The sequence below is a fragment of the Lepidochelys kempii genome, chromosome 17 (genome assembly GCF_965140285.1).
Source record: "Lepidochelys kempii isolate rLepKem1 chromosome 17, rLepKem1.hap1, whole genome shotgun sequence".
In the NCBI taxonomy this organism is placed as follows: domain Eukaryota; kingdom Metazoa; phylum Chordata; order Testudines; family Cheloniidae; genus Lepidochelys; species Lepidochelys kempii.
In genome coordinates, this window is record NC_136396.1 from 4,342,798 (window position 1) to 4,370,273 (window position 27,476).

General features: G+C 46.5%; 4 protein-coding genes across 7 annotated transcripts in view; 2 read left to right on the forward strand and 2 right to left on the reverse strand.

Moving 5' to 3' along the window:
- Positions 1-12: 12 nt before the first annotated feature.
- GLOD4 (glyoxalase domain containing 4) lies at positions 13-8,635 on the forward strand. Of its 3 annotated transcripts, XR_013634807.1 has the most exons (10): positions 17-155; positions 795-844; positions 2,444-2,564; positions 3,528-3,672; positions 3,882-4,018; positions 4,771-4,857; positions 5,112-5,225; positions 5,317-5,403; positions 6,637-7,321; positions 7,360-8,635. XR_013634807.1 is itself a non-coding variant. In XM_073315595.2 (9 exons), exons 1-9 carry the CDS (start codon positions 66-68, stop codon positions 6,700-6,702), a joined length of 897 nt encoding a protein of 298 aa, XP_073171696.1. In that variant the 5' UTR covers positions 17-65; the 3' UTR covers positions 6,703-8,635. The 3 variants fall into 3 exon arrangements, 2 of the variants coding, with proteins under 2 accessions (XP_078705414.1, XP_073171696.1); XM_073315595.2 differs by having other exon boundaries at positions 6,637-8,635; XM_078849288.1 differs by lacking the exon at positions 795-844 and having other exon boundaries at positions 13-171; positions 2,368-2,564; positions 6,637-8,635.
- On the reverse strand, positions 8,464-12,937 carry LOC140899696 (diazepam-binding inhibitor-like 5). The gene has a single exon (XM_073315604.2). The coding sequence runs from the start codon at positions 12,935-12,937 to the stop codon at positions 12,668-12,670; it is 270 nt and encodes an 89-aa protein (XP_073171705.1). The 3' UTR covers positions 8,464-12,667.
- TLCD3A (TLC domain containing 3A) overlaps positions 12,935-27,476 on the reverse strand; it is a 20,772-nt gene continuing 6,230 nt past the window's right edge. Inside the window, exons 5-6 of one of the 2 annotated variants that reach the window (XM_073315598.2) lie at positions 26,674-26,970; positions 12,935-13,023 (exon numbers count right to left, since the gene is read on the reverse strand). In XM_073315598.2, coding sequence (XP_073171699.1) covers positions 26,701-26,970 — 270 coding nt within the window. In that variant the 3' untranslated portion in view covers positions 12,935-13,023; positions 26,674-26,700. Of the gene's footprint in view, positions 13,024-24,904; positions 26,971-27,476 lie in introns of those variants that run through there. The other variant, XM_073315597.2, reaches the window with a different exon arrangement.
- On the forward strand, positions 17,832-24,402 carry GEMIN4 (gem nuclear organelle associated protein 4). Its single transcript, XM_073315571.2, has 2 exons — positions 17,832-18,001; positions 21,023-24,402. The coding sequence occupies exons 1-2, from the start codon at positions 17,992-17,994 to the stop codon at positions 24,208-24,210; spliced, it is 3,198 nt and encodes a 1,065-aa protein (XP_073171672.1). The 5' UTR covers positions 17,832-17,991; the 3' UTR covers positions 24,211-24,402.

A 27,476-nucleotide genomic window follows, 5' to 3' on the forward strand; every position in this document is an offset into this window, starting at 1 on the left:
CACTCGGCCGCGGCTGGGAGGTTTGCGTCATCGCCACGCGCCGGAAGTAGGGGCCGAAGTCGGAAATGGGAGCCCGCCGCGCGCTGCATTTCGTGTTCAAAGTGGGGAACCGCGGCCAGAGCGCCCGCTTCTACCGCGAGCTGCTGGGCATGAGGGTAAGCGAGCGAGCGGGCGGGGGCCCCTCAGCCGGCTGCGTCCGGCCCGCCGCTGCCCCCCACCCGCTGCCCCGTTCTGTGGCCGGGCGGGGCGCGGGGAGCGCTGCGGGGCTCCGTGGGTCGCCAGGGCCAGCGTTAGGTTTGCTGGGACCCGGGGCTGAAGCCGAGCTCCGCGCCCCCCCCCCCCTCCACCCCGGGCCAGCGCGGCTCGGGCTCCCCCCCCCTCCCCGGGTCATGGAGTGACCCCGTTGTCCGGGGGCGGCGGGGGGAGGGGGGTCGCGGTGCCGTGAAGTTTGAGAGCCCGGCTCCGCAGCGGGCGGCCGCCCCGTGCGAGCGTGTCCGCGCTGCAGTTCAACACCCGCGCCTGGCCTGTGCCCGCTGACTCCCCTCAGGTTATCAGGCCGCTCGGTGGTGAGGAAGACGCTGGAGCTCGAGCTCTGGCACGCTCTCGCTCTGTGGGGTCCCAGAGCCCGGGCTCAGCCTGCGTCTGAACGTGTACGCTGCTACCCTTAGCCCCGCAAACCCGGGCTTTTGGTCACGAGGCGGATGTGCCCGAAGCGTTCTGTTGGGGTGTGCTCAGGTCTGTTTCCCGTTAAGGACTAAGCAGGGTTTATTTGTTGCATGTGTTCGATCTGCCAGATTCTAAGACATGAAGAATTTGAGGAAGGATGCAAAGCTACTTGTAATGGGTATGTACCGTTATTTCTCTTTGTAATCTCTAGCTAAACTAAAACATCTGCAGGTGCTGACTAACCCAATGGGCTTACTTATAGACCCTTGAGCATGCTTCCTAAACATTGCTCATTTCATTTGAAGGAAGGAAGAATGTATCTTCTTGCGTCAGTGGTGCTTACATTGGAACATAAGCATTGCCATGGCAGATCAACAGTCTACGTAGTCATGGAGGCCCAGATCTTCAAAGGCAGTTAGATGCCTAAATACCTTTGATCTGAGCCACTGGTTCCTGATTGGAAATTATACTTTATGCTCTTGGGATTTTATTTTATTGTGTTTGTAAATGATATTAGGAAGCCTAGTGCCTTGGGTAGGCATCTTATTATCTTAAGTCAAAATAAATCCGTTAAAATAAAATATCCTGCTACCGCCAGTGGCCTTTCATTTCTTTTCAAAAAGAAAGAGCTTAGAATATATTGTCTAACTTTACAATTTGCCTATATGAGGATGAGGAAATAGCTTTTTGACTCCACCTGGTGAGCTGCTTATGCTCTGAAACATGAACCTTGAGGGCACTTAATTTTATCCTAGCTCTTGCACTATAGTTGCAGTTCCTATGCTTGGATTATGGATCAAATTATGGATCAAATCATATGAAAACTACTGTTAATCATTCTTTTGGATGGCTGTGCAGTTGTGCCTTCCTAGTTACACATTAACATAGCTTAGCAGGGAAGGTAAAGGGGGTGACTTGATTATCGTGCATAAGTACCTACATGGGAATCAAGTATTTGATAACAGAGGGCTCTTCAGTCTAGCAGACAAAGGTATAACATGATCCAGTGGCTGGAAGTTGAAGCTAAACAAATTCAGACTTGAAATGAGGCATACATTTTTAACAGTAGAGTAATTAACCACTGGATCAATTTACCAAGGGTTGTGGTGGATCCTCCACAAGAGGAATCAAGTTTGGATGTTTTGCTAGAAGCTGTGGTCTACAAATCATTTTGGGGAAGTTCCCTGGCCTGTGTTTTACAGAAGATCAGACTAGATGATCACAATGGCCCTTTCTGGCCTTGGAATCTATTAAATTAAGAACTTACTGGAAAGTTACTGTTTTCTATCACACTTTGTGGGAATCCCTTAGTCATAGTGCCGGCTCCTGTTAGCCGGAACTCATATTAAAAAAATGACTTCTATATGGTGAATAATTAACCAGTGGAACTCGCTGGTGCAAGATATTATCAAAGCAAATAGTTTAGTAAATTTCAAAACAAAATTAGACTTATTTGTAGGAGAGCTGCATCTGCTGTTACGTAAGAAACTAGATAGGAGAGGATAAAACTATAAGGATCCTTTCATGGTTGAGGACATGAAGTCGGCACCGACTGGCATGCTCTTTCAGTGATATAGTATTGTATAAAAGTTTGTATGGTATGGGTTTCTGTACTTTCCCCTGAAGCATCTGGCACTGATTGGTGTCAGGGGTAGGATATTGGATTAGCTAGACCACTGGTAATGCAGTTCCTGTCCGGAGGCACTTCTTACTTGTGTGTGGGGTTTCTTTGTTTGTGTCTGATACTGACTACAAATAAATGTGATGGTTGTCCTAGCCCTTATGATGGAAAGTGGAGCAAAACAATGGTGGGCTATGGGCCTGAAGATGATCACTTTGTTGCAGAGTTGACCTACAATTATGGAGTTGGAGAGTATCGACTCGGCAGTGACTTTCTGGTAAATATCACTTGCTGTCCTAACGTTCTTTTGTTCTTGTTGTGAGCTTTTTGGCTTGGAGTCCATTCAGACTGTCTTGGATGCACTTTCCTGATACTGTTTGATTCCCTATCCATTTTTGTTCCCTGAGGGGAGTCTTGCAGGTGCTGTTTGCATGTCTTTTGTGCAAGGAAAAGGAAGTGGGGAGAGGTGCTTTGTGCTCATGCTGCAGTTGGGCAGGGAGGTGCAGTTGTATTTGTTCCAGGGAGCCCCTCACTCCCCACCTCACTGACAGCAAAATTTGGAGCTTTCTGATAGATCATTCTGGAGAACTGCAGCATCCCTTTTATTTCCCTGGACTTCCAGCCAAGGAGGAACTCACTTTCTCTCCTCCCCCCCGGAGTCAGAGATGGATGGATGGTCATGGAAGCCACTCTTCTCTAAGGTGGCAGAACTCTGGATTTGAATTGGCCACTGCCTCTGCAAAACCCAGTTGGTCAGTGCTGTTCTGGTGAGCTCTGCAAAAACCGGTAGAGCCAGGATCTGGCCTATTAAACTCCATCTCTCTGCTTCATATTTCCCTGTTGTGTAAGAGGTGTTACAGACAGAGTTGTTTTTATAGAGGCAAGATAACCAGCCTCTCAGAGGCTGTTTAGGCCCTTGTTCAGGATAGCTCCAACTCTTACTACAGACCACTTGTGTAATTATTGCCCCCTCTCTCCGCTTTCTCTTGGAGGAAGATAATTGAAAAGCTGGGGGCAAGGAACCAGTATCTGGGCTGTTGAGGTTTTCTTGACACCAGTAGGTGTTTTACCCCGGGGTACGGAGCAGAGACTACATAGATGATTGCTCTGTTCCTGGCAATGGATGAAGATTAGGATTCTGTGCTGATACTTGGAGATCTATCAGCTGACCAAAAAGATGGTGTTGGTGCATCTTTGCACAGGTGTATCGGTGCATGTTTGTGCTTTGTATCCTTGCTAGGGCATGACTCTTATGTCCAGCCAGGCAGTGAGCAATGCCAGGAAGATGGGATGGCCACTCAAAGAAGTTGCAAGGGGTATATTTGAAACTGAAGCCCCAGGAGGATACAAGTTCTACCTGGAAGACAAAGAACAACCACAGCAAGGTAACGCACACATACCCTTTTCTCTTCTCATCAGAGACTGAGAGCTGGAACATCAGAAGAGGTTGCAAATCTGGCTTGCCCAAGATTTATGGGAAAGTGTGCCTGCCTCATGTTGTTGCTATTTGTTTCCCATTATCATGAGCACAAAAACCTAGAGTTTAAAACGACAACATACACACCACTAATAGGAAACTATTACAATCTTGCAGATCCCGTGCTAAAAGTAACTTTGGCAGTCTCGAACCTGCAGAAGTCTGTTAGCTACTGGTCTGATCTGCTGGGAATGAAAATTTATGAGACGAATGAGGAAAAGCAAAGGGCTTTGCTAGGCTATGCAGATAACCAGGTTAGTCGTTTAGAGAAGTGACCATTCTTTGAAAATAGTATGTTGTGGGATTGGTTCATTTCATAATGACCGAACCTTAAATAAATAAATAAAACCATCTTACTGAGAACAGCTGTTTCTCTAAACTTCTAAATGTTTGCTTTTTCAGTGTGTCTGCGATCCTGCCTCCCTGCTAAGCACATACTGTAAAAAGGTGGAATTGTCAAATTTGTTAGTAGTTTTGCTCTTAACTTTTAATCTAAAAGACTTAAAGTATAGGCATAATAATGCCCATGCTTCATTTCATATGTAGGGCCTTTCTTTAAAGCAAGCAAATAGCCATATAAAAATGAGAACCCCAGCTGCAACTGCTCAGGAAAGAGGCATAAAGGTTAAGATACCATGAAATATGGTAATTTTGAGTGAAAAGGGAAATCGGGGCCCTAGCTGCTCTTTCTACAAAGAGGTTAACCTGAACATGAGATTATCCATTCAGTAATTTGCAGTCAGACTAAATTTATCAAATACTCAGGGTGAATCATTCTGCTTTTGTTTTTTGTATATGCTTATAGCCTCTCTTTCAAATAAGATGACAGAGGTCACTACTACCTTAATGCACTGGGAAATAAGCATATGTGGCTTTGACATGATTAGCTTATTATGTAACGCTGATTGGCATGCATGCAAAAATGCAATAAAAATTGTATGAATTCTTTTTTTGTCTTCAGATTAGTTTCCCTGCAAGCTAGACTCTTTCAATCCCTCTCTTTCAGTGTAAATTGGAGCTGCAGGGCATTGGCGGAGCAGTGGATCATGCCACAGCTTTTGGGCGGATTGCCTTCTCTTGCCCAAAGGAAGAGGTAACTGATTTCCTTCTTCCTCTGGCCCTTTCCCATATTATGGGGGCTGGCCATGTGGAGGGTGACTCATGGTAATACCGATAGCCACTTGAAGGTCTCTCACGTCACTATGTGAACAAGACGATAACATCAAATGAAGGTTGTGTTTAACTTTCTCTTGGTGAGAATGTGATGGAGATGTGAGTACTGGGTACAGTAAATGATCGCAGCCTGATATGACACAACTGACCTTCAGCTCACTCTTTGTTTTTAAGTTGCCAAACATTGAAGCACTGATGAAGAAGGAGAAGCAGAAGATTTTAACGCCCCTAGTTAGCTTGGACACCCCTGGAAAAGCAACAGTGCAAGTGGTTATCCTGGCTGATCCCGTGAGTGATGTTTGAAATAGAGACAGAATAAACTTTAATTCAGTCTCCCCCTCAGGCAATTTCACTTTCTCTCCTGTTAAATCTGGTTTAGGACAACCATGAAATCTGCTTTGTAGGAGATGAGGCATTTAGAGAGCTTTCCAAGATGGATCCCAATGGCAACAAGCTGTTAGATGATGTAAGTAATATATTCTCTGTATTGTTTGTTGGTGGAGAGGTCTGAGCATCAGGATAGAAATGCATAGACTACCTGTATGTTTTAAAATCCCAACACGGTCCAGTGCCTTTCTAGTCCTTCAAAGGCAGCTACACTGAGTTCTAAAGGGGTCTTTCAGATGAGTGCTTCATGCAGTTCTTCAGATGCTAAAAATCCCAAATAGCTTTGGGGGTTTGCCTCTGTATCCTGGAAAGAATTTTCCTTCCCTGTTCTTGTGGTGGCCACTTGGGTGTTACTCCTCACTTCAGAGGGGGCTGCAGAATGGACGATGCTAGAAGTGCAAAGTATCAGTTACAAATCAACCTAAGTAACAGTGGAAAGTGGCTTGTTGGTTGTAACTACAATCAGCTCAGTGCAGTAGAACAGCTTCACAAGATAATGGGCTGCTGCTACAGAAATGACAAGTGGTTTCAGGAAAAGTGTGAAAAGAAAAGGGACGTTTCAGAGCAGGAGACACTGATCCTGTCATGCCTGTGTCTTACCAAATCACTTTGTCGGATACATTTATCTGGTGCAGCAGTGACAGTCACTCACCGTACCTTTTTTAACTTGCTTCTGAAACTAACATGTATTGTTGCAGGGAGTGTCTGTTGCTTTTGTTGTACTGAAGTCCGGAGGTGATTCCCAAAGAGCATTGTTTTTCATTTACAGTGTGGTAGAATTGTTTGCTTTAGGTAATCACAGATTAACTTAAGAGTTGGTCGTTATTGGTGAATAAGTCAGTCATCCAGTCGACTGACTGCAGTCATCCAGTCGACTGACTGCAGTCATCCAGTCGACTGACTGCAGTCATCCAGTCGACTGACTGCAGTCATCCAGTCGACTGACTGCAGTCATCCAGTCGACTGACTGCAGTCATCCAGTCGACTGACTGCAGTCATCCAGTCGACTGACTGCAGTCATCCAGTCGACTGACTGCAGTCATCCAGTCGACTGACTGCAGTCATCCAGTCGACTGACTGCAGTCATCCAGTCGACTGACTGCAGTCATCCAGTCGACTGACTGCAGTCATCCAGTCGACTGACTGCAGTCATCCAGTCGACTGACTGCAGTCATCCAGTCGACTGACTGCAGTCATCCAGTCGACTGACTGGCGCTAACCCAAGCAGAATCCTGGACGTGTTTGCTTCTGTAAATGGCTGTTCTTTTAATAACTTTATCATTATACAAATTGTTCACTTCTATTTGTACAGGCGATGGCAGCAGACAAAAGTGACGAGTGGTTTGCTAAGCACAAAATGCAGAAGACTTCTGCTTAGTTGAAGAGAATTGTCTCATAAACGATGCCTTTAGCTGCTAAACACCTGTAAAATGTGTCCGGTTTTGCAGTCATGTTGTCCCCATTCAGTGAGAGAGTGTGCAATGCCCTTGCAAAAGTCTATGGAAGAAAAGTGGGAAAGTTTTGTTGTGCTGTGATGCACAGATTGAGCACTTGATTTCATAACATGGGGGCCATGGACTTGTAATAGGACACCCTCTCAAGCTTTTCTCTTTCCTGTTGGATTGAGAAAGACCAGAGTTTAGCCTAGACATTAGCTGCATCTTTTCGGTATTTTAGGTAGCATATATCTATTGCAGGATGTGTACTGAGCTATCTTTCTGCAGGGATTTCGGAGTGAAGAATAACTCCATTTCAAATTCACCCTGCTGAATAAGACCAGAATGAATTTACTGTATGCGCTAAAACAGAACGCTGGCAAGGGGGAGGATCAGAACACTAACTAATTAGATTAAACTATGGTATTTTATTCCAATTAGCAGTTCTCTTCCAAATAATTCATGCTGCTAAACCTAACCGAATAAAAATTCGTGGTTCAGAGCTGGTGGAAAAAAGCTCTTTGGAAGTGTTGAAATACTTGCTTTCAAAGCAAAGTATAGGTTAAAGAATAAAGTATAGGTTAAAGAATAAAGTATAGGTTAAAGAATAAAGTAAATGTTATATTGATGGTTGGTTCCATTCATGGAAAATGTATTGGACAACTCCAGAACTTATTGCCATGAAGTGAAAGGGACAACATTAATGGTGGTATAATAACAAATAGACTAGTTGTGTATGTTACAGAGCATTTTGTACGGTCAGTGGCTTTAGCAATGCTCAGTCTGCTGCACATGGAAAAGAAAAAGCCTTTGGTTAGCTACTGTTTGTTGTGAACAATGCAAGTATTGTGTTTTTATGACATAGATTAAATCTGGAACTGAGAGCTTGTCTACATGGGAAAATTGATTAGCATAATTATAATAATAAATATCTAGCTCTTAGTGGAATAGCTGTCCTGCTGTAGCTATGCAGGTCAGTTTCCCTATCTAAACCCTAAGGCTGACATCTAGGTTTTGATTCTGAGAAAAACCTCCCTGAAGCCAAATGTAGGTGGATAGCTCAGTTGCTATTAGCTGGCATATGATTAAAATGTTTGAGCATAGCTTATCTTTTTTTCCAGATAAACATTAAATAAATCACTGCAGTACTAATGAGAGCACCGTGATGAGCATAGTATAAATGCCTGAATCAACAGAAGGTAAAATACATAGTCCAAGCTTCTTAGCTTTCAAACCATCACGACACAAAAGTGCGACATAGAATACTGGGCAAAATCAATGGGTGGAATTAGACTTTTTTTTAGACACATTAACCAGTATGTTTCCTGCGTCAGAATTTCTAAAGAATGATGCAGGAACTGATTTGGGAAGAACCAATACAGAGTTTAAAATGTGTGACTTCATTGGTACAGCTGAGAAATATGCTCATTACCTCTTCAAAAGCTGTGTTTTGTCTCTGTACTGCCAGTGTAACTCTTCTTCCATTTCCCCACTCAGCATAAAATCCTGGCTCTGTCTCAAACCATCCTTTCAGGCCAGAGGAAATGAGGTTATTTTGGAGAATGTGAAAAGCTGAGGATTCCCTGATAGGCCTTATTGGACTAGGTCTGTCCTATGGCTTCCATGCACCTTAAGCTGCATTATATCTATCTGCTAACTGCAGTGCACCAAACACTTGACATTCCAAACTAGAGCCAGTCAGACTTTATTATTTGGGAGAGGGGAAGAGTAAAGTGACAAATGGATAGCTGTCTTGAAATTAGCTTTAAGTGTGTTAATTTAACAACTTGTCTTCTGGGTTGAACTGACTTGAATGCCTGCTGTTGCTGATGGAACTGTAGAATCGGCACGTTCTGAATAAATATCTACAATATACTTGTTGCATATGCTTACTGGTTTTTAATAATTCTCTGGGAAAAGTTCAATTAGCCTCTTGTGTTACAAAAACAAGTGAGCAAAAATCAACTAGCAAGCAAATGTCACCCACTTACTTTCATCCAATTTCTTAACATAATAAACACCAAAATATTTGAAATTAGTCTTTGATTTAAGCAGAAAGGGCCCTCTTAACGTTCAGCTTCTTGGTATTTTTTTGTTTCTGAAAGATTGGGCTAAACTTTTTTCAGTTCAACTAGGTAGCAATTGTAAAACTAAAACAAAACAACCAACTTTAACGAGAGACTTGAAAGAAAAAGTAGCTCAATGTTGGAGTAATAGTGGGCCCGTTACTATGCTTTCCCCCTCAGTTTTTAATAGTGGTAATGTTAAGTTTGTTACCGGTCTTTCACTTTGACCCCTGATATCTTAAGAATTTATTCTAATAGTGTCCTTTTTCTTTGTAATTGATACTACACGTGAGACTAGGTATTCAGTATGGGGAGGGAGCTTTGAATGTAGGTGTGGTTTAGATTACATTGTATGCACACTCTGACTTTAATGTATCCAGAGCTAAGGCTAACGATTATATTGGAGTACATGGGAGCTTATGTCTGTGCAAATTATACTGGATAACAAGGAAACACTTGAACAAAAATGATATTTGTTGAAGTAAATGTTTCCGCTTGCCTCAGCTGCCAGGTGCAGATTGCCATTTCATTTGCAGGTAGTAGTTACTGTTTAACATAATCTGCTATATACAGGGGTAACAGGCCTGGAAGAGGGAAGCTGTAGAGAGGAGTGTGTTAAATTTCTTTTGCTGTGGTTTCTTATTTCAACCTGCTTTCATGAATGCACACATCAAAAGAGTTAATCCGAGGCTCTAATTATTTTGGTCCTCTACTGTAAGACAAAACTTATTACCCTTTTCTCTTGCAGTGTGCAGTACTATCAGAACCCTAAAAGTCACTGCATCATCCTGTCTAGGTCTATGATCTACACAGGAGAAAGGACTGCTTGGAATTTCTTTCAGTTAAAACATCTGTATTTATATTGTGATGTGAAAATGCACCAAACCCCTTGGGCCTCACACTCTGCCTAATACTACAGATTTGTCTAATGCTCATATTGAAATGGACTGTGAACATACAGTAGGTGTTGGGAATAATATGCTCAAACTTATTTCTGGAGGGTTGGATCTCAGCTGTTGTTCACTGAGACATTCTCAAAGCCCAGTTTGAAACTGTTTAGTTCTGAGCATGTGCTGGATATTGTCTTAACCTACTATTACATCTGTTCACTTTTAAAGGGATAGTGTCAAAGACTCTTTTCAGTATGGGTGCAGCTGACTATGGAAAGCTATCAAATACAGTCAAAACAATAGCAATATTTTCCATCAAGTTCCTTAATGTACAGTAAGCTTAAGTATCACTTCTAACTCAGTTAAGTGCAACGTTTCCAGATAGTAATGTCACTTTCAAATGGAGGGTGTTGTTTAAGCCAATACGCTTTTGTAGTTTATCAATTAAGTCTGAATTATTGGTAACAGTTTCATAGACTTCTTCAGCATTGGCTGGCCTATTCTTAAACTGAAATGGACTTCCACAGTTGTGTGAACTTTCAGATAGCAGCGTGCTGTAACTATCTCTGCAAAGTGAATGCTCCGGGTGTCTCAGCCCCCTCCTTCTCTTGCTGAGCCCCCCTTCTGTGGTGCCTCTAGGGTGAGTCACAGCCTGGGTCCTGCATGTGATGACATCACAATGCTGGGGAGTGCCTGAAACAATCAATGGGGAGGAGAATTCCCTGACTATCTCAGCCAGGCAGTGCTGCCAGATGCCTGAAAAGCTCTGCCTGGATTGAAGTGCCTCAAATACCATACAACTAAAACATAACATGATGTGAAGATGCATTAACCACACACAAAGCTTCAGACCCTGTGCATGACACTGTAATGATCTGGCTCTAATTTTTGTATTGAAATGGGATCTGAATGTACTCCCAGTGTCAGGAGTAGCATGCTCGCTTTTATTCTCAAATGGTTGGATCTCAACCTATCAGTTCACACAGCCCAGTATGAAATTATATACATCAGTGTGATGGTGTCTGGTGCCCACAAACAAGGGCCCGAGGCTCCTAAGTGTTGTACAAACACACAACAAAGAGGTGGGTTCATTTTAATAATGTGTTGGATGCTGTAACAATCTCAGGCTAAGCTCTGGGTTTATCTTTGTATCATTTACCTTTTAAAAGACACAGTTGGCAGGACAGCCAGGAAAGTGAAATGGAGACTTTCTTATTATTAAACTCAAACCAGGTGGCTGCTGTTTGAACTTGGACTTTGACTACAATGAAATGTGGCTGTCACTGACTGCAGTTCAATTTTAAAATCCAGCTTTTCATGACTGGTAAAAATTTAACGGGTGTGATCATCCGTGCCAATGACAAAGTTCCTTCTGTACACTCTTCTATATATTGTCCTAAAGCCTGCTCCTTAATGTAGTTGGAGGCCTGATCCTCAAAGGTCTTTAAGTGCCTAACTCCCCTTGAAATCAATGGGAATTAGGTGCCTAAATACCTTTTGTGGATTTGGGCCTAAACACATTCCAGTCATGCACAAAGTCACTGGTGTTTGTCATGTGTCTCTTCTTTCCTCATCTCAGCAGGGGCAGCGTGCATGCAGTGAAGTGGGGTTTGGGTGTCTGTTTTTTTCAATTATATATTAAATACATGCCACTTTACTATAGGTTTGTTACAGAGGGCCAGGTCAAAGAAATACACCTTGCACTTGGGGCAGAAGATGGTGAGGTTTGGTGTGGTTCCTTAATTGGTGGAAGAGTTCATTCCCCAGCCTGGGCTGGTCTATAAGACCGTTCTGTCTTCTGTAGTAGATGAGTTTAAGCTCGTTGGAAAAAGTTCCATTGAATCAGAAGAGCAGAGTGGCCAACCGCTGTCTACATCCCAACCTGCTGCTGTAAAGTAAAGTGAAAATGGAATTCTACCCATTACAGCAGCAGCCGTGGTGCTGCATGTGTGAAGGGCACATGGAAGGTTTTGTAAATAACACACTTGGAAGTAATCCTGTGTTTTGTTTAGAGGGCAACTGGGATGGTGAGGAATTCATCTGTTTCTTGGTCCTTGGCATCATCATTCTAATGTCATCACAATCTTTGCCATAGCAATTAACTTATAGTGGGAGTGAGAGCTGCTGACTTCTCAATGAGCCCCCATCGTACAGTTTTTATTTGCATATATCTAGTAACAACGTCCCACCCTGGCACCAGTGAGAGAGAGACGGAATGGTTTCTAAATCAAAGGTTTGCCATGGGGTTGTATCGCTTTAGCTTGCTAAACTGATATGCTTCGTTAGGAACTGAGCTTCAGCACAGAATCTGAAGCGTTAAAAGGAAATTAAAGTGGAGAGGGAGAGATTGTGTCTAGATTAATCCTGGCCTGTTCTGGATTAATGATTGCACAACATTTGACCTTGTAAAGGCTGCCTGTGGTGTGTCTTCTCCACACCCCAGGATTACATATTGGCAATGTGGTTTCTTATTTAATTATCTGGTTTCCACAGGCCCATTTTAGTAGGGGAGAAACTGTACAAAGTGCTGTCCAATGCACAAAGTCAAACAGCCCATCACGTTCCTTTATGTACAGTAAGCTTGAGCAGCACTTGTAACTCTGATAAGTGCAACACTGATAGACAGTAATGTGTTTTTCAAAGGGAGGGTGTTCCTTTAAGCAAATACACTGGCTTGTGAAGTAAGCCTCTTAAGTATCGGTAAGAGTTTACCAAAAATCATAAACAATGATTGAACGATCCTTATCCTAAAATGAACTTCCGCACTCGTATAGACTTTCAAAGGCCATGCACAACTTTTTCAGTCATATACACTCCATGGCTGCTGATTACAGTTGTATTGGCTTGGCAGCTACTCTACATTGATCTAAGGGGTGAGAGGAAACTCCCTAACAGGGATGTTGGGTCAAAAGCCTGCTAATGCCACATGGCTGCCTGATATCTGTGAACACTTAATTTTTAGCTACGTGCTTTTTTTTCAGTTCTTCAGCTTTTGCAATGTAATTCTTCATGGCATCAGCCTTGCTCATCCCTTTGTGTCCATTCCAGGCCTCCCATTTGGCTTTGCCTATTACATCAGTTGGAGCAGGGCAGGGGATGTTGATGTCCCCAATGGTGGCTTGTTTGTAGAGACTGTAAATCTCCAGTTTTTCTTGGTCTGAGATCGGCACCTTCATTTCCCGGACCATAGCAGCAGCTTTCTCAAATTCCTCCTGAGACATGGTGAGAGCTCAGCGTCAGGACTGCTCCTTTCTTCCGCTGTAGAGGGCTTGCCAAGATCCTCAAGGGTTGACCCAGGCCACGACAACTGGAATGAAGGAGAGTTGCAACAGCAGAGTAAGATTTTTTAAATGCCCCAATGAAAGACCGTGCAACTGACTGTAGCAGGAGCAATACAATTTTCAAATGGCCTTAAAATTAATCCCAGATTGGGGGATTTAGCAGATTTTACAGATTTTTACAGTCAATTCTTCTTGGACCGAGCATTACTTTCCCTTTTGGAGACAGGCTCTTGGGGTCTGTTTCTCTCTATGTATAGCAGTTAGTCTCTCTACTGTGATGAACATGGTATAAAAATATAGACCGTTTATAAATATGGCTGGTTTGTAAAATGTGTGGCCATCTATTCATCAGAAATCTGCTAAACATATGGACAGGTTTAGTCTGCCTTTGTAACCAATGTGGAAGAAGGTCAAAGGAAGGCAATTATTCAAAGAAAACAAATTTAGCTAGGAATTTGGTCTTAACTCTATCTGTGTCAGTCTGGGTTTCAGTGGGGTTGCTCTGGCTTTCTGCCAAGAGGAATTTAACCCGATGTGCCTATGTATTGGCAGTTTGCCTAGGAAAGAAGCAGTGTTGCCAACTGTTCTACTATTTGGTGTTTTTTCTTAAAGCCCCAGCTGCTGGAGTCAGGTGAGTATCCCAGTCTCAGCTTTCATTTAAGAAGGGGGTAGAAAAATGTAAATTTCTATCCCTGATCATTGTGGAGAAAAACTTGAAGATGTGACTCAAACATTTAAAAATCCAGAAGGAAAATAAAAAGAACCCAACTATTTATTATTTTTAAAGTTAATTTTTATGGGGCCTGACATGATTTTGGAAGCCTTGAGTTTAGCAATACTGGAAAACAACCACAAACAAACACAACCCCACCATATCCCCATGCTGAATTTTTGTGCCCCGAATGAGACAGTCACGTAAACAGTGGAAGTTTTTGTATCTATACTAAAATAGATATTTATAAAGTGCCCTGTCATAGTACCTAGCTAAGCAATGCAAATATGACCATTGGTTATAGAGAAGTACTTTAATCAATTGCTGGCTGCTAATAGGTTTAAGTTAAGTTCCTTAAGAGGCCTGGGCCCTCTGTTTCAAAGCTAGGATCACCTAAATAAGAGTGGCCGCGTTTGCTCAGCATCTCCTAAAACCAGGCTGGTTTGACTGAGATGCCTCAACTTAGGCACAAAAGGTTTGAACACTCCGGCTTTAGTGGGGTGGTTCTCCCAGCCCCCTTTCATTCCATTTAAAACTGATGCTCTAAACACACACCCCGCCCCCCAGTCTCAGGGGTATCCAGGATTCTTTGAGTCGCAGAAGCTGAGAGCTCCCGGCCCCACATGCTGAGGAAATCTGAAGTGTCCTGGGGAAGCGAATCTCCCTCTCCAGGACTCAGCCGGGGTAAGTCAAGATGGGGAGCAGGGAGCTGAGAGTTTTAGGAGGGGAAGATTTTCAGTGTCTTGGTGCGTGATCTGGGGGGGGCCTTAGCAGCAGAGGGGCTGACGGGGATCCCCAACCAGTGTCTCCCCCAGGAATTGAAATTGGGGGGGGGGTGTTCAAATTTACAGGGTGGGAGTCAGGGCCGCTGAGGGGTGAGACTGTGAGGGTTAAGGTGGCTCTATGGCACCATAGTAAAAACTGAAAAATGTTTCATGACCATTTAATTAGATTTAACTCATGTTTTAAAATCATCACAAATATTAAAGTTGGCTACTCAAGCCTTCTATGAAACACTATGTCTACATCCTTCTTGGTTTCTTATTATAATTTTGCATAACTCTGTTAATGAACTTCTTGAATGCAATGCGTTCATCTCTGGTGGCTTCTTGTGTGTCCGGTACTTCCATTCCTTCAACTGATATGCTCATTAGTTCATTTACATGATCAGGCAGAAGGCGACTTCTTTCAGAACACAAAATTCTATTCACTCGAGGCAAAAGAATGCTCGACTGTAGCTGTTGTGACTGGGAGTAGCAAGAGATGAATTTCTACTTCTTTCATCCCAGGAAACATGGCACAAAGATTGGGTCAAGCCACTAGTGATGATAAAGAAGATGAAGTCAAATCTTCATTCATTCGTCGTACGATATTCCACTGTGTGTTCAAATTCTCTATTCTGTCCTGAGCACACGGCAGCCCCATTGCTGGTAGTGCCTCACTCCACTCAACTGTCGGTGTTTTATAGGACAGGGATCTGTAAAAGCTACGTAGAGGTTGAGTAGAATCTATAAGTCGCTGTTGTAGATTTTTAAGAATCAAGTCTGTGTACTTTTTCAGTTGTCTTAACAAACACTTCTTGTCCTCTTCACTTAAGGATTCAATATAAATGCCTTCATTACTCAACTTCTGGACTGAAGTCTTTGTTCTTCCAGTATTTTTTCAGTGGATAGCTCTCTGATTGATCCAAATGTAGCTTCTATTGCTGGACAAAGATCTACTACTGTTGTAGCAGATGCCTGGGTGGCCATTGTTTAATGACCCAAGTGGTTTTAACAGTAGACTTACAAAGGAGAGAATGGCAGTAGTCTTCTCTGAATGTAGTAGCAAAAGTAATCCACCAGTCTCACTACTTAGATCCATCCCATCTTGGTAGATACTTTTCAAAGCCAGTAATAGTATCTGGAGTAATTTTAAGACAACATCCAAGGATCGCTCATGAGAAAGCCAGAGAGTTTTCCCAGGTTGGACTAATTTGAACTTCAGTCCCAGTGTATCTTCTATATTTTCCAAGATATTCAGTCTTTTTGGACTCTTGCTGAAAAAAGAATATAATGAAAACATTAAATTTATAGCTTTTTAAATGTCTTTTGAAGAGTCTGCAGCTCGTACTAGCACTAGTTGGAGTAGATGGCCTCTGCAGTGTGTACAGGAGAGATTAGGGTTATGCTTTTCTCTGAGCAAAGCTTGTGCTCCACCATGTCTTCCAGAGAAGTTTGCAGCTCTCTCAAATGCACAAGCAGCCATCTGTTTGGGGTCCAATTGACAAGCATTTAACTCTTCTAAGATGTGGGTTGTCACAGATGCAGCTGATGTGTCTTCTATAACTTGAACATCTAGAAATGCATCTACTGGCCTATCACTGACCTCAAGATAACATACACAGTGACTTAATACTTGATGCCCATTTGCATCAGTGTATTCATCAGCTATGTATGCAAATTTTTTTGTGGTGAGAGTTCTTCATTCTTTGAACTGTTGAGTCTTTTCACTGTTGCACCACACGCGTCTAGCCAGTCAGTGGAGTTTCCTGCAGAAAGACAGCGAGCATTTGCTGTTCTTGTTCAGAATCAGTGTTCAGCTTCAGGATGAACAAGTGACCATGTACTTAACATTGGCCTCCAGTTTGTAGTGGGCGGTATCTCTTGCTTAAATAGACAGTATGATGTCGCAGCCCTGTGTGTTCGCATGAACTGTGTTGTGTCTCCAGCATTCTTAACAGCCTCATTAACACTCACTGGTGTTGTCCTTCGTCAGTGGAGACTCAGAGTTCAGAGGTGCTTTCACATGAGTTCACCTCCCAGGTGGGGGGCAAGAAGGCACCTTGCTCATTCCTCCAGCTGCTCACTGTTCGCTCTGGCCACTGTTATGTGTTATGCCACCGTTCACTCCATCGCTCTGTTGCCAAAGGCCCTCCGCCATCACCTTCTGCTGCCACCTGCCACTGTGACCTCTGCGAGTTGGTCTCTTGAGGTTCCACCCAGCTCTCTGTGATTTCAGCTGAGCTCTACGGGGGAGGGGGGGAACCTCGCTGCTAGTGCAGACTGGGCCATCTCTTCCACAGAAACACTGTCCCCCAGCAGGTCTAAGCACTTTGACCTGATTTGAGCTGCAGTGGTCACTTAACAAAACAAAAGACTAGCTCTGGAGCCTAATCAGCTGTCTTTAAACAGGTTTCAGAGTAGCAGCCCTGTTAGTCTGTATCTGCAAAAAGAACAGGAGTACGGGGGGCACCTTAGAGACTAACCAATTTATTTGAGCATAAGCTTTCGTGGGCTACAGCCTACTTCACGAAAGCTTATGCTCAAATAAATGTTAGTCTCTAAGGTGCCCCACGTACTCCTGTTCTTTTTGTCTTTAAACAGGGGAGAGAAGGGCAGGTCAAACAGTACTTGTGACTCAGGGAGACTATCAAGCAAAACCCTTGTCCCCACCCTCTCTTTTGATGCCCTCAATCAGCAGAGGCTAAGGACAGTTCTACTGCCCTTTACTCCTGCAATAAGACCAACACCATTTCATTACCCCCCTTCCCCTCCCATTCAAGTGATTTATAACCCAACCCCAGCCAAAATCTATCACTTAGGCAATGCAGCTCTGTTTGCTGGATACCTAAGTAGATTAGGTGTGAATGTAAATACAGTCTGGTCTTGAAGCCTTTCCCCCCAGCTCATCAGGAGCTGCCAGGGAGAACTGCTTTAGACTTTGCTTTCAAATTTGAAATTATTAGGTAGGCCCATGTCACCGAAATGAATGCACTGACATGGTCACAAAAAAACAACAACTGTAGACAGAAGCTAGTCCATGTCCCTGCTTTTCAAATCGATTATACTTTTTCAGATACACGTATTTTATCATACACTGTGCGTGCTTTCAAAGCGTGTATTAATGTTTCAGTTTCAAGTCACCTTTCCAGACAGTCACTGAACAGGCCCCACTGCATGTAACTAGTTCACAGAACCGGGGTTGGGGGGGAAATCCCCCTCCCCAACCCAGGAGCCGGGCGAGAGCGGGCGGGATCTTACCGGCGGGGCACTGACCTGCGATCCCAGGCCGCGCCGTGCAGTGCTGCGCAGCCGCCCGCAGAGCCCGCTGTGCCGCCTCTCGCCGCCGGGAGCCCCGGGTGAGCCGCGGCCACGTGGCTCGCAGGCGGCGGCTGGGCCGGAGCGTCACAGAGCCGGGCGCGCCGAGCTCACAAGCGCCGCCTCGGGCAGCCGGGACCGGGGCCGCCCTCGCCCTGCCGGGGCCGCCGCCGCCTGCGCCGGAGCAGCGGACAGGCCGGGCCATGGAGCTAGGTGGGTGCTTGGCTGGCGGCGCGGCTGCCCCCGGCTCCTGCCCGCAGGACGCTGGGGCGGCCCGGCCCCGCTGCCTGGGGCAGCGGCGGGTGTGTGTGTTGGGACGTGCGTGGGGGGGTGTTAGGACGCGCGTGGAGTGGGTGCGGGCGTGTTGGGACGTGCGTGGGGGGGACGCGCGTGGAGTGGGTGCGGGCGTGTTGGGACGTGCGTGGGGGGTGTTAGGACGCGCGTGGAGCGCGTGTGTGTCTGCGTTAAGCCGTGCGTGGGGCGTGTTGTGTTGGGACACGCGTGGCAGGGTGTGAGCGTGCATCGGGGGAGGGGGAGCGTGTGGCGACACACAGCACCTTAAACCAGCCTCACCTGCCGGGTGTTTAATAAACAGCTCCGCCCTATAAAGTCGTTCCCACGTTTCTGGCCTGGGTAGGCGCCAGGTATCCCAGCTATTCTGGGCCGGTGGTTGGGCAAGCTCCCCTGATGTAAGAGTGCGCCCCCGCGGAGTTGCATTATACAAGGCTGCTGATCCCAGCAGGGCACCAGCCTTCCCCGCCTAAATGGGGACCCTGGACTGAGCTAAGTAATTGCACCGGCTGGCTGAGGAGTCAGCTAGGGGGTTAGCAGATATCAGACCCGAGAGAGAATCGTTTGCCCTGTTTGTACACCCGATTGCATGTACCAAAAAAGGTGCGCTTCAGGGATTGCGATTCCATCTACATGCATGAGAGAGAGACACTGGCAGATCCCTCCTTGCTCCTTCTCTTGTGGCTTATGCTGTTGCTACAGCCTCTCTGACAGTGTGTGAGGAGCAGAGGGTTAACCTGCCTGGACAAGAGGTCCACAATTCTCATAGAACGTTATATCACGGCCAGTAACGCTGTTTGGAAACTGTTCGGAGGGGACAATGAACCTTCTGTGAGCAGGCAATGTAAACAGAAAAGATTCAAATCCAGTAACAAAAATACACACCAGCATCCTACACGGCAACCCCACCTACTGTGGGAATCCAGTGCCAGCCCCCTTGATCTTTGCGTTGGAGATTTACAGCCCAAAGCTTTAGACCAATGGGGTATGTTGTATTAGGAGGAGAATTTGCAGAGTACAGCATGATCAATGCAGATCAATGATTGTCTTGTGGCAGTGTTTTAGCCACAGGACTTCTAGATGTGACTTTTCCCTGGAAGCAAGGCCTAGCCTTTCCTCTGGGGTGGGCGTGTGTATGCAGGATCCTTGCAGGGGTGTGCTGGAATGCAGCTCGCATTTTAGAGCTGTGCAACATTCCACCATGCTGGTACATTGGTCTGAAGGTACTGCTGATGTGTGACCTTGGGTGAGTGACTTCACCTGTCTGTGCCTCTAGTGAACGTGAGCCTGACAGCAGTGCTTCCCCCACCTCCATGAGATCCTCTCTTGGAAAGTGCCGTGGAAAGACTTAGTGTCACAATTCTGTATTTATGTACAACACCAGAGCAGGGCCTGTGCCAAGCAGACACAGAGACTTTAGGAAGCAGGGCCACCAAATTCCTTCCTCTATCCCTCCAGAAGCCCCCGTTATGCACCTTTTGCCACCACAGCAGTGGAGGGGCAGTTTCACAGATTCCTTCTTCCTCTGGGGGTTAGAAATCTTAAGTTCTTTGTCTGTGAGAGAGAAGTGGTGGGGTTGGCAATCTTAGAAACCAGAGCCCTGTTTGTGCTGTGTGGGCAATACTGATCCCATGGCACGTTTTCTAAGAGGAAGAGTTTGTACTGGTGTCCGGAGCCCACCCCCCGCTGTTGTGTAGTGTGTTCAATGCATGGGTGTTGGTACTCATTGCCTCTAGCCTACCTTCATTTCAGTGCTGTCTAATTTGTAAACTGCTTTGGGATTGTAGGCTCTATAGAAACACAGGCTGATACAACAATCATCAGCTGGAAAACATCCCTTTCCCTGCAAGCTGTTGTGCATGCGTGTGTAATCCTCTTTCCCTGACGCTCCCAGGCTGCCCTATGCTAATGAAGGAGCTACTGCAGCGTGTGTAAACTGACCGTGTTTTTGTGTGTAATTGGTATGTGTTGGGCTCCTGTTTGGAGTTCAGGACAATCACATCGTCTCTCTAATCCCCAGATCTGGTGGACTTGCTGCATTAAGGGTTAATGCAGGGTTGTTTTTCCCCCTATAAGATGGAAGGTTGAATTTTTTACTTCCTTGCAGCATTTCCGTAACAATCCATTAACATTCCTCAGTGTCAGTTAGTTTAAGTAAACTGTTTGTATTATAGCAGTGTCTCATGCTAGGTGCTGTGTGTATACATAGAAAGAGACAGTGCCCACTCCAAAGAGCTTGCAGTCTAAGGAGATGAAACAGAAGAAGTTCCAAGGAGTTCCACAGGTTGACTGGACGTGTGTTGTGTGAAGAAATACTTCCTTTTAATTGTTTTAAACCTGCTGCCTATTAATTTCATTTGGTGACCCAGAAGAACTAGGGGTCATCAAATGAAATTAATAGGCAGCAGGTTTAAAACAAATAAAAGGAAGTATTTCTTCAGACAACACACAGTCAACCTGTGGAACTCCTTGCCAGAGGATGTTGTGAAGGCCAAGACCATAACAGGGTTCAAAAAAGAACTAGATAAATTCATGGAGGATAGGTCCATCAATGGCTAGTAGCCAGGATGGGCAGGGATAGTATCCCTAGCCTCTCTTTGCCAGAAGCTGGGAATGAGCAACAGGGGATGGATCACTTGGTGGTTACCTGTTCTGTTCATTCCCTCTGGGGCACCTGGCCCTGGCTGCTGTCGGAAGACAGGGTACTGGGCTAGACGGGCCTTTGGTCTCACCCAGTAGGGCCGTTCTTATCTTTAGAAAGATGGGAGAAGGGCTAGTAATACTTCCTCATTTTACAGACTGACTAGCCTACGGTCAAACAAAGAGGCTGTGGCAGAACATTGAATCCAGCTCTTCTGAGCCCCGGTCTAATTACAAGAGCATCTTTCCTCTCAGATTGAATTGCATTCATTACCATGTCTGTGTGTGCTTCTCTTTAAACAGGACCCTTGAACATCTGTGAGGAAACAACCGTTCTGCATGGCGGATTCCTGCTAGCAACAAAGTTGTATCATCCCAAAGCGTTGTCAGAGTTGGCCAAATCCGACTGGCCCCTGGTTGGGCAGCCTATAACCGATGCCTTGAAGGAAATATGCACCAGCCGTTCCTCTTCCCCACCCCAACCCAATGTGTGGAAGAAGAAAGCGGTTATCATCATCTGGGCCAAAATCCTCCTTCCCTGCCCCTTGTCCTCTGCGGGCTCCACCTCAGTTGACCAACAGTGGAAGGAAGATGTCTTCTTCTCGGTGGGCAGCATGATCCCGCGTATAAACCACACCGTCCTCTTCGAGCTGCTCAAGGCTCTGAATGCGCCACGGCTCTTTGTGCAGCTGCTGCTGGCACTGCCTGCAGCCGTGCGTCAGCGGGAGCTCGAGCTATTTGTCAAGTACGTTGTGAACGAGACGTCCCTGGTGGACGCCGCCTTCTTCCTGGACGTCTGGTGGGAGATAATGAAACACAAGGAGGGTGAGCAAGACAAAATGATCCTGATGTTCAGCACTCTGGCCCATCAGCACCTGTCCGAGTCTCCCGATGAGCCCTGTCAGCCTGCAAAGAGATTCAAGGGTGACCCCTTCTCCCTGCAGAGCCCCCGCATAGCCACTGGCCTGTTGACAGTTCTGATCGATGGGCTAAAGCAGATCTCCGGGAGCATCGTCCTCCCCAAGATGAAGTGCTGTGCTCTGGCCAACCTAGTGGAGCTGCTGTCGGTCTTCACGGTGATAGAGCGTGAGTCCAGCTCGCTGCCCGTCAAAGCATATCTAGACAAGATTGCATCCGTCGTCACCATCTGGAACGATGACAGCGAGAACCGGTACAACAGAAGGGGTCTGGAGGAGAAAGTGAAGGAGGCCGAGAGGAGCGTGAGCTTGCTGTCCATAGTCAAGCTGTCCAGCGAGGAGCTGTTTGTTGGCTTGAACTTCCTCCGTAGCTTGCTCCAGAGCTGGGGGGAGGAGCTGCAGTGCGTGCTGAACAACCACAAAGAGATCTGCTACGAAAGCTACCGACTCCTTGACAGCCTCACGGCCTTCGGGAAGAACCTGATCTCCTATGCCAAGTCCGGAGACCTGAGCGAGGATGAGAAGGAAATGGTGTCAGAATTGGGACAGATCATTGTGGACTTCCTCAAGAAGATCAATCCAAAGCTGAAAGGCAGGAATTCAGACAGCAGTGTCATGGCTTTGGTTGCCATGGCAATTATCGAGAAGAGGATGGACCGGCACACAGAAATGTGCTCCATTTTTGCTTCTGAGAAAGCCTGGGCTTTTTCTAAGGACTGGGTCACCTGTCTTGTTAAAAACAGAGCTCTCTTCCAGAAACCAGAGCTGGTCTTGAAATTGCTGGAGACCACCGTGACTTTTAGCCTGTCTGCCGATAACAGAGAGAGCAGGGAGCTGCAGAGCCAAGTGGTCAAAACTATTCTGGAGTGTTACACTGAGCTTCCACTACCTGACAAGAACAAGGTGATCTCGGGCGTCCTGGCTTCTTGGGGTGGGCAGGGCTTGTCCTTGAACTTGAAGACTTTCATGGAAGGGTTTCAAGAGGAGCTGAACTTGGCTTTCAACCAGATCACGCAGAGTGCATCAGATCAAGGTCTCACCAAGGCTGTCTCCTCTGTGGCGAGGCTGGCTCTGCTCCACCCAGAGGCAACGGTGAAGAAGGTCTGCAACCTTGCTGTCGTCAACCTGGGAACACACCAGTTCCTAGCACAGATTCTGTGCTCCTTTCCAGCACTGAGCTTCCAAGAGGCACGAGACGACCCAAACCGGTCGGGCAGCCTGCTAGAGAGATGTCTAAAGGAGACTGTTTGGGGGAGACTCTCCTCCGCTAAGGAAAAGGAGCAGTTTCTAGAGTTCTTGACCTTTCTCATGCAGCCAAGTTCAGGTCATCCACTCCTCTCCCCTGCAGAGGTGACCAAAGCCTTTGTCCTTCCCCATTTGAAATCAGACTTTGCTCACATCGAGCTGAGCTTGCAGATCCTCAGTAAGGTTCTGGAGGTCCAGCCTGGTCCAGAGGAACAGTGGCTCAAGTCCTGCTACCCCTTCCCGCTTCTTCTGGGCCTCTGCAAGCTCCTGGATGGTTACACAAAGTACTGGCACCGGTTCAGGGACCAGCACTGCCCTTCGCTGGAGACCAAAGACCTGATTGCCACCACTCTCTCTCAGCTCTGCGAGGTGTTGGGGCAGAAAGCTGCCCCTGCCCCAGAAGTGTGGATCCAGTCGCTGGCCTGGCTGCGCCGGAAGGTCGAGCTGCTGGACTGGACCGTTGGTCTCCGGCTGAAGAAGCTTTTCGGGGACCACTTTAAGAACGAAGTCCCAGCTACCCTGTTTGAAATTTGCAAGCTCTCAGAGGATGAGTGGACGTCCCGCCCCGTCCCGGCCTATGGGGCAGGCAGCGGGCTCCTGGCCTGGATGGAGTGCTGCTGCATCTCCACGGCGCTGAGGGAGCAAATGCTCTCTCTCCTCACTGTTGATGTGGACAACCCAGAAGAAGTCAACTTGTTCAGCAAAGGGTTCCTTGTGGCCCTGATACAGGTCCTTCCGTGGTGCAGCCACAGCGAATGGAAGAGACTCACACAGGTGATTGAAAGCCTGCTACACAGGCAGGTCCTTCACGTACCTTATACTCTGGAGTACGTGCAGTACATGCCGCTGCTCAACTTCAGGCCTTTTGCCCACTATCTCCAGTTCTCTGTGCTCTTCCTGAGAGGATTCCAGCTGTTATGCAGCTCCAGTTGCTCCAGCTGGCTGCCTGCAGAAGCCTGGCAGCACGTGGTGAGACTCTACAGCAGCAGCCTCACCGACCTGCTAGGCTCTGTCAAGAGGGATTCCCTCTCTCACTGGCACTCTGCCGACGACAAGAACCCCACGCAGGAAGTGTCCTTCATCTACATCCAGGTGTTCTGCCATGTGCTGCATGTCGTGGCCATGCTGCCGGATGACTGCTCCGGTGAGCCGCTCCTGGTCCTGGCCTTGGAGATCCTCTCGCAATATGAAACGCTCAGTGCCTCCGACAAGTCCCTGAGCAGCGCGCTCAGGAAAGCCAACGAGAAGCACTTCCTGGAGTCCATCACCGACAATGTCAGCAACAAGGAGCTCCGGGCCACGCTACTGCAGAAGCTGAGCAAGCTGTGAGCCACCCCAGGTGGCAAGCAGGTCACAGATTACACCTGGAGCAAAACGGCGTGTCTCGGCTCCACAGATCATCAAAGTTCAGAGGCATGACAGAATGAGACACACCAGTGTTGAACAGAGCCTAAACCCTACAAAGATGAGGAGAAGTTAATTGGAGATTTGTAAGATCTATAATAAACCTTTTCTTTTGGACTTGGTTTTGTAGCTGTATTTTTTAACGTGCCTGAGAGTGTCATGGTGCATTTAGAAATTGATGTCTGCATCCTCTCTGAAACCTGCCAGCTAAAGTAGCCTCCATTTTAGTTGCTCTTGACTTGCTCTTCAGCTATTGCACCCGCAACTCCAATCTGCCTTAATGTCTTGTTACTGTGTTTGCTGTTAAGGAGTTTCGCACCAGGCCTACAGCCCTGTAACTCTAATCCAGAGAAGCTCAGCCTCCATTGGCTATTCAGTAACTGGGCCCCCTGCTAATACTGTCAGCAAATGGGGCTTAGATCCTCATGGGCAGATTGTGACATCACCATCTGCCTGCTGGGGATAATTAAGTGACACCCCTAAATCTCTAGCAGCTTGGTAATGAATTTGGGTTGCTTCTGGGCTGAGCTGGATTCAGACTGGTAACCCTGACTCCCCCTCAGCCAGCTAGAGCCTCTCTACACAGAAAGTGCACGTTGTACAAGACAGATTCACCATGTAGTGGCTCTGAAAAGAGGTCTTTATTGGTCCCCCCTCCGACAGGCATTGTAGTGAGTAGGCGCAATGTTAGTGCAAATTTTAAAATGCCTCAAGGGCTTTTTTCCTTTCCGTTACATAAGGCAAATTATTTGTAACAAAAACAGCATGATAAGAATGCCTGCAACTCTGAGAGCATGTGACAAAGTGGAAACCCACCCATCTGACTGGCCTTTGTAGTTAATAATAATAATAAAAACAAAACACAGTACTAATCCATCAGTCATTGCAGTGACACATTGTTAGAGCTAAGCTTGGAAAGAACCAATTCCCTTAATCTTCCAGGAACATGTGACTATGTCCAGCGTAAGACCTGATGCCTGAAGGAACTGGGGTTTGGAGAGCTAAGTGCTTTCAAACACAGTCTTCAGCTCTTGTGCAGCGGCTGAATGAAAGCTACAAGGCAGCCTATCCTTTTGTAAACTCCCTGCTCCACAGATAAGTAAGGTCCAGATTTGCCCCTGGTGGAGTTACTCGCTTCTGTGGAGTTATTCTCCAGGGATGAATGCAGCCCGTTGGTGCTAGCACCAAAGGTTACAAAGAGCCAGTGACTATCCTGGTGTTTCTTGTGCATATGGTGATTGTCCATCAGAGGTCTGTGCTCAGAGCGGTTGGTGTTTTGCTTCTGCACCTGCTAGGGTCTTTAGTCCACAGAAAGATCTGGTTCTCGGCATTAAGCAAAGTGCTGCAGTCTGGGGCCAGTCTTGCAGGGGGTGTGGTACTAAGCAGGGTCAGGGGAAACAGTCAGTCAGTGCAGCAGATACTGTGGGCCCAAGTCAGCGTTGGTGTAGGACTAGACTAGGGGTGTCAGTCAGTGACCACTGTTTTGGTGTTGCCACCTCCAGCAGCTTGTTGCATTTCACCTATAATTCCTAGCTCCAGTTTCTTCTCTCTGGTTCTTTTCACCAGGGCTGAGTTAGTGGTTGTGTAATCCCAGACCTGGGGAAACATGGCACTTAGGTCTGCATGGAGTGTGGCCAAGGGACAAACTCGTGCTTAGCAGCAACTAGAAACTTCCCCAGAGGCAATGGACCAAATTCAGCCATGGCACAAGGGCAGCATAAGGGGAGCAGACTGTTCAGAATATCACCCCCTTTTCTGTTCCCCCAAGGCAAGATTCTGCTCTGAGCTGGAAGGCTGTAAATCAGAATAACTCCGAACCTGAACGAGGTGAACCTGCCCCTCAGTGTGTATGACACCCTGGTTTTCCACAACCACTAAATGCTAAATCACACCAGTGACAGCCCACAGGTTACACACACCACTGAATTTGGCCCAGTGTCTTCTGGGGGCGTTGCACCCACTGCTGCCAGGTCTGGGTCTGTGCCGTAGTCTTTCAATGCCAATGTCACCTATTAAATTGACCAGAATATTTATAACAAACCCTCTTGGCTCCCCTCTCTCCTCTTTAGCATTTCATTGACCAATAGCTAGAGAGTCTGACCACAGCGAGGCTCTTTAGCGCTTCACCTACATAACGCTCCCACTAGCCGGGTTCCCCCCCAGACAGAAGGACACAGGACACTTGAGTGTTACAGAAAGACAGTCCTTCTGTAACAGGCTGGTGCTGCTTCCCTGAACTGCAGCGGAGACAACACAGCTGCTTTAAAGTAAAAGGGCCTCCTAATACTAATGGGCAATGATGTTCCGGTCCCAACCTGGTACCGACAACACTGATTTTAATGGCAAGGCAGCTGGGAGAAGAGCCAGGATGCTGGCTTAGTCTCAAACCTTGTGGTCTGCAGCCTCTGCTGGCAATTATCTATTCTTGTCAGACGGTGAACTGCTGTAGAGTCGGACAGCCTTCTTACAGATCAGCATGAACCAGTAGAGCTGTGGGGCGATGAGAGAGGCGTTGGCCACGTTGCAGTGCATGGGGATGTGGAAAGGCACCATGTAGATGGGGATCCCCGTGTGCCTGGCATAGGCCCTGTACATGAACGGGAAGAGGACAATCCGGCAGAGGAAGAACGTCACCAGGATGAGAATCCCATTCACCTTGTGCAGGAGCGTGTCCTGCATTTTTAGCTGCAAAAGAAACAAGGGGGGGGTAAACGCTGCATATAAAGAGTGAATGTCCATGTCTATGTAACTGATTATTATCCCTGCAGTATTGTAATGCATGGAGATGTACAGGCATGGAGGGAAACAGTCCTTGCTTCAAAGAGGTTACAATCTATGGGCCTGAGTTAGTACACAGAGAAGACAATGGAAAGACTCTCATTGGCTCCAGAGAGCTTTGGATGAAGCCGATGGACGAGACAAAGACAGGATGGCCTGTGAGGGGAGGAAGGTGGTCAGGGTGACTGATGACAAAGGGTTTCCTAAATAAAGAGGATTGGTGAGGAGAGCTGCTGCTCTTTGGCTGGTGACTCGTTAGTGAGGACTTAGTCCATCCATCTTTGACTACAGTATGATGGAAGCAAGTGGGAACTAGGAAGCCAGTGTGGTCTTAAAACCGGGGTTTTCGGATGTGTGGATCCCAAACAGCTGCTGTGGGCATCCTGACCACCTGCGTTTCCCACAATGTTAAA

What these genes read in the sequence shown, in the direction of transcription:
- GLOD4 (XM_078849288.1), top strand. Translation starts at nt 66, where the DNA reads ATGGGAGCCCGCCGCGCGCTGCATTTCGTGTTCAAAGTGGGGAACCGC. An exon ending in GACTCGGCAGTGACTTTCTG is followed by an intron (nt 2,565 to 3,527) that starts GTAAATATCACT and finishes TATCCTTGCTAG; the next exon opens with GGCATGACTCTTATGTCCAG. An exon ending in TGGTTATCCTGGCTGATCCC is followed by an intron (nt 5,226 to 5,316) that starts GTGAGTGATGTT and finishes AATCTGGTTTAG; the next exon opens with GACAACCATGAAATCTGCTT.
- LOC140899696 (XM_073315604.2), bottom strand. Translation starts at nt 12,937, where the DNA reads ATGTCTCAGGAGGAATTTGAGAAAGCTGCTGCTATGGTCCGGGAAATG.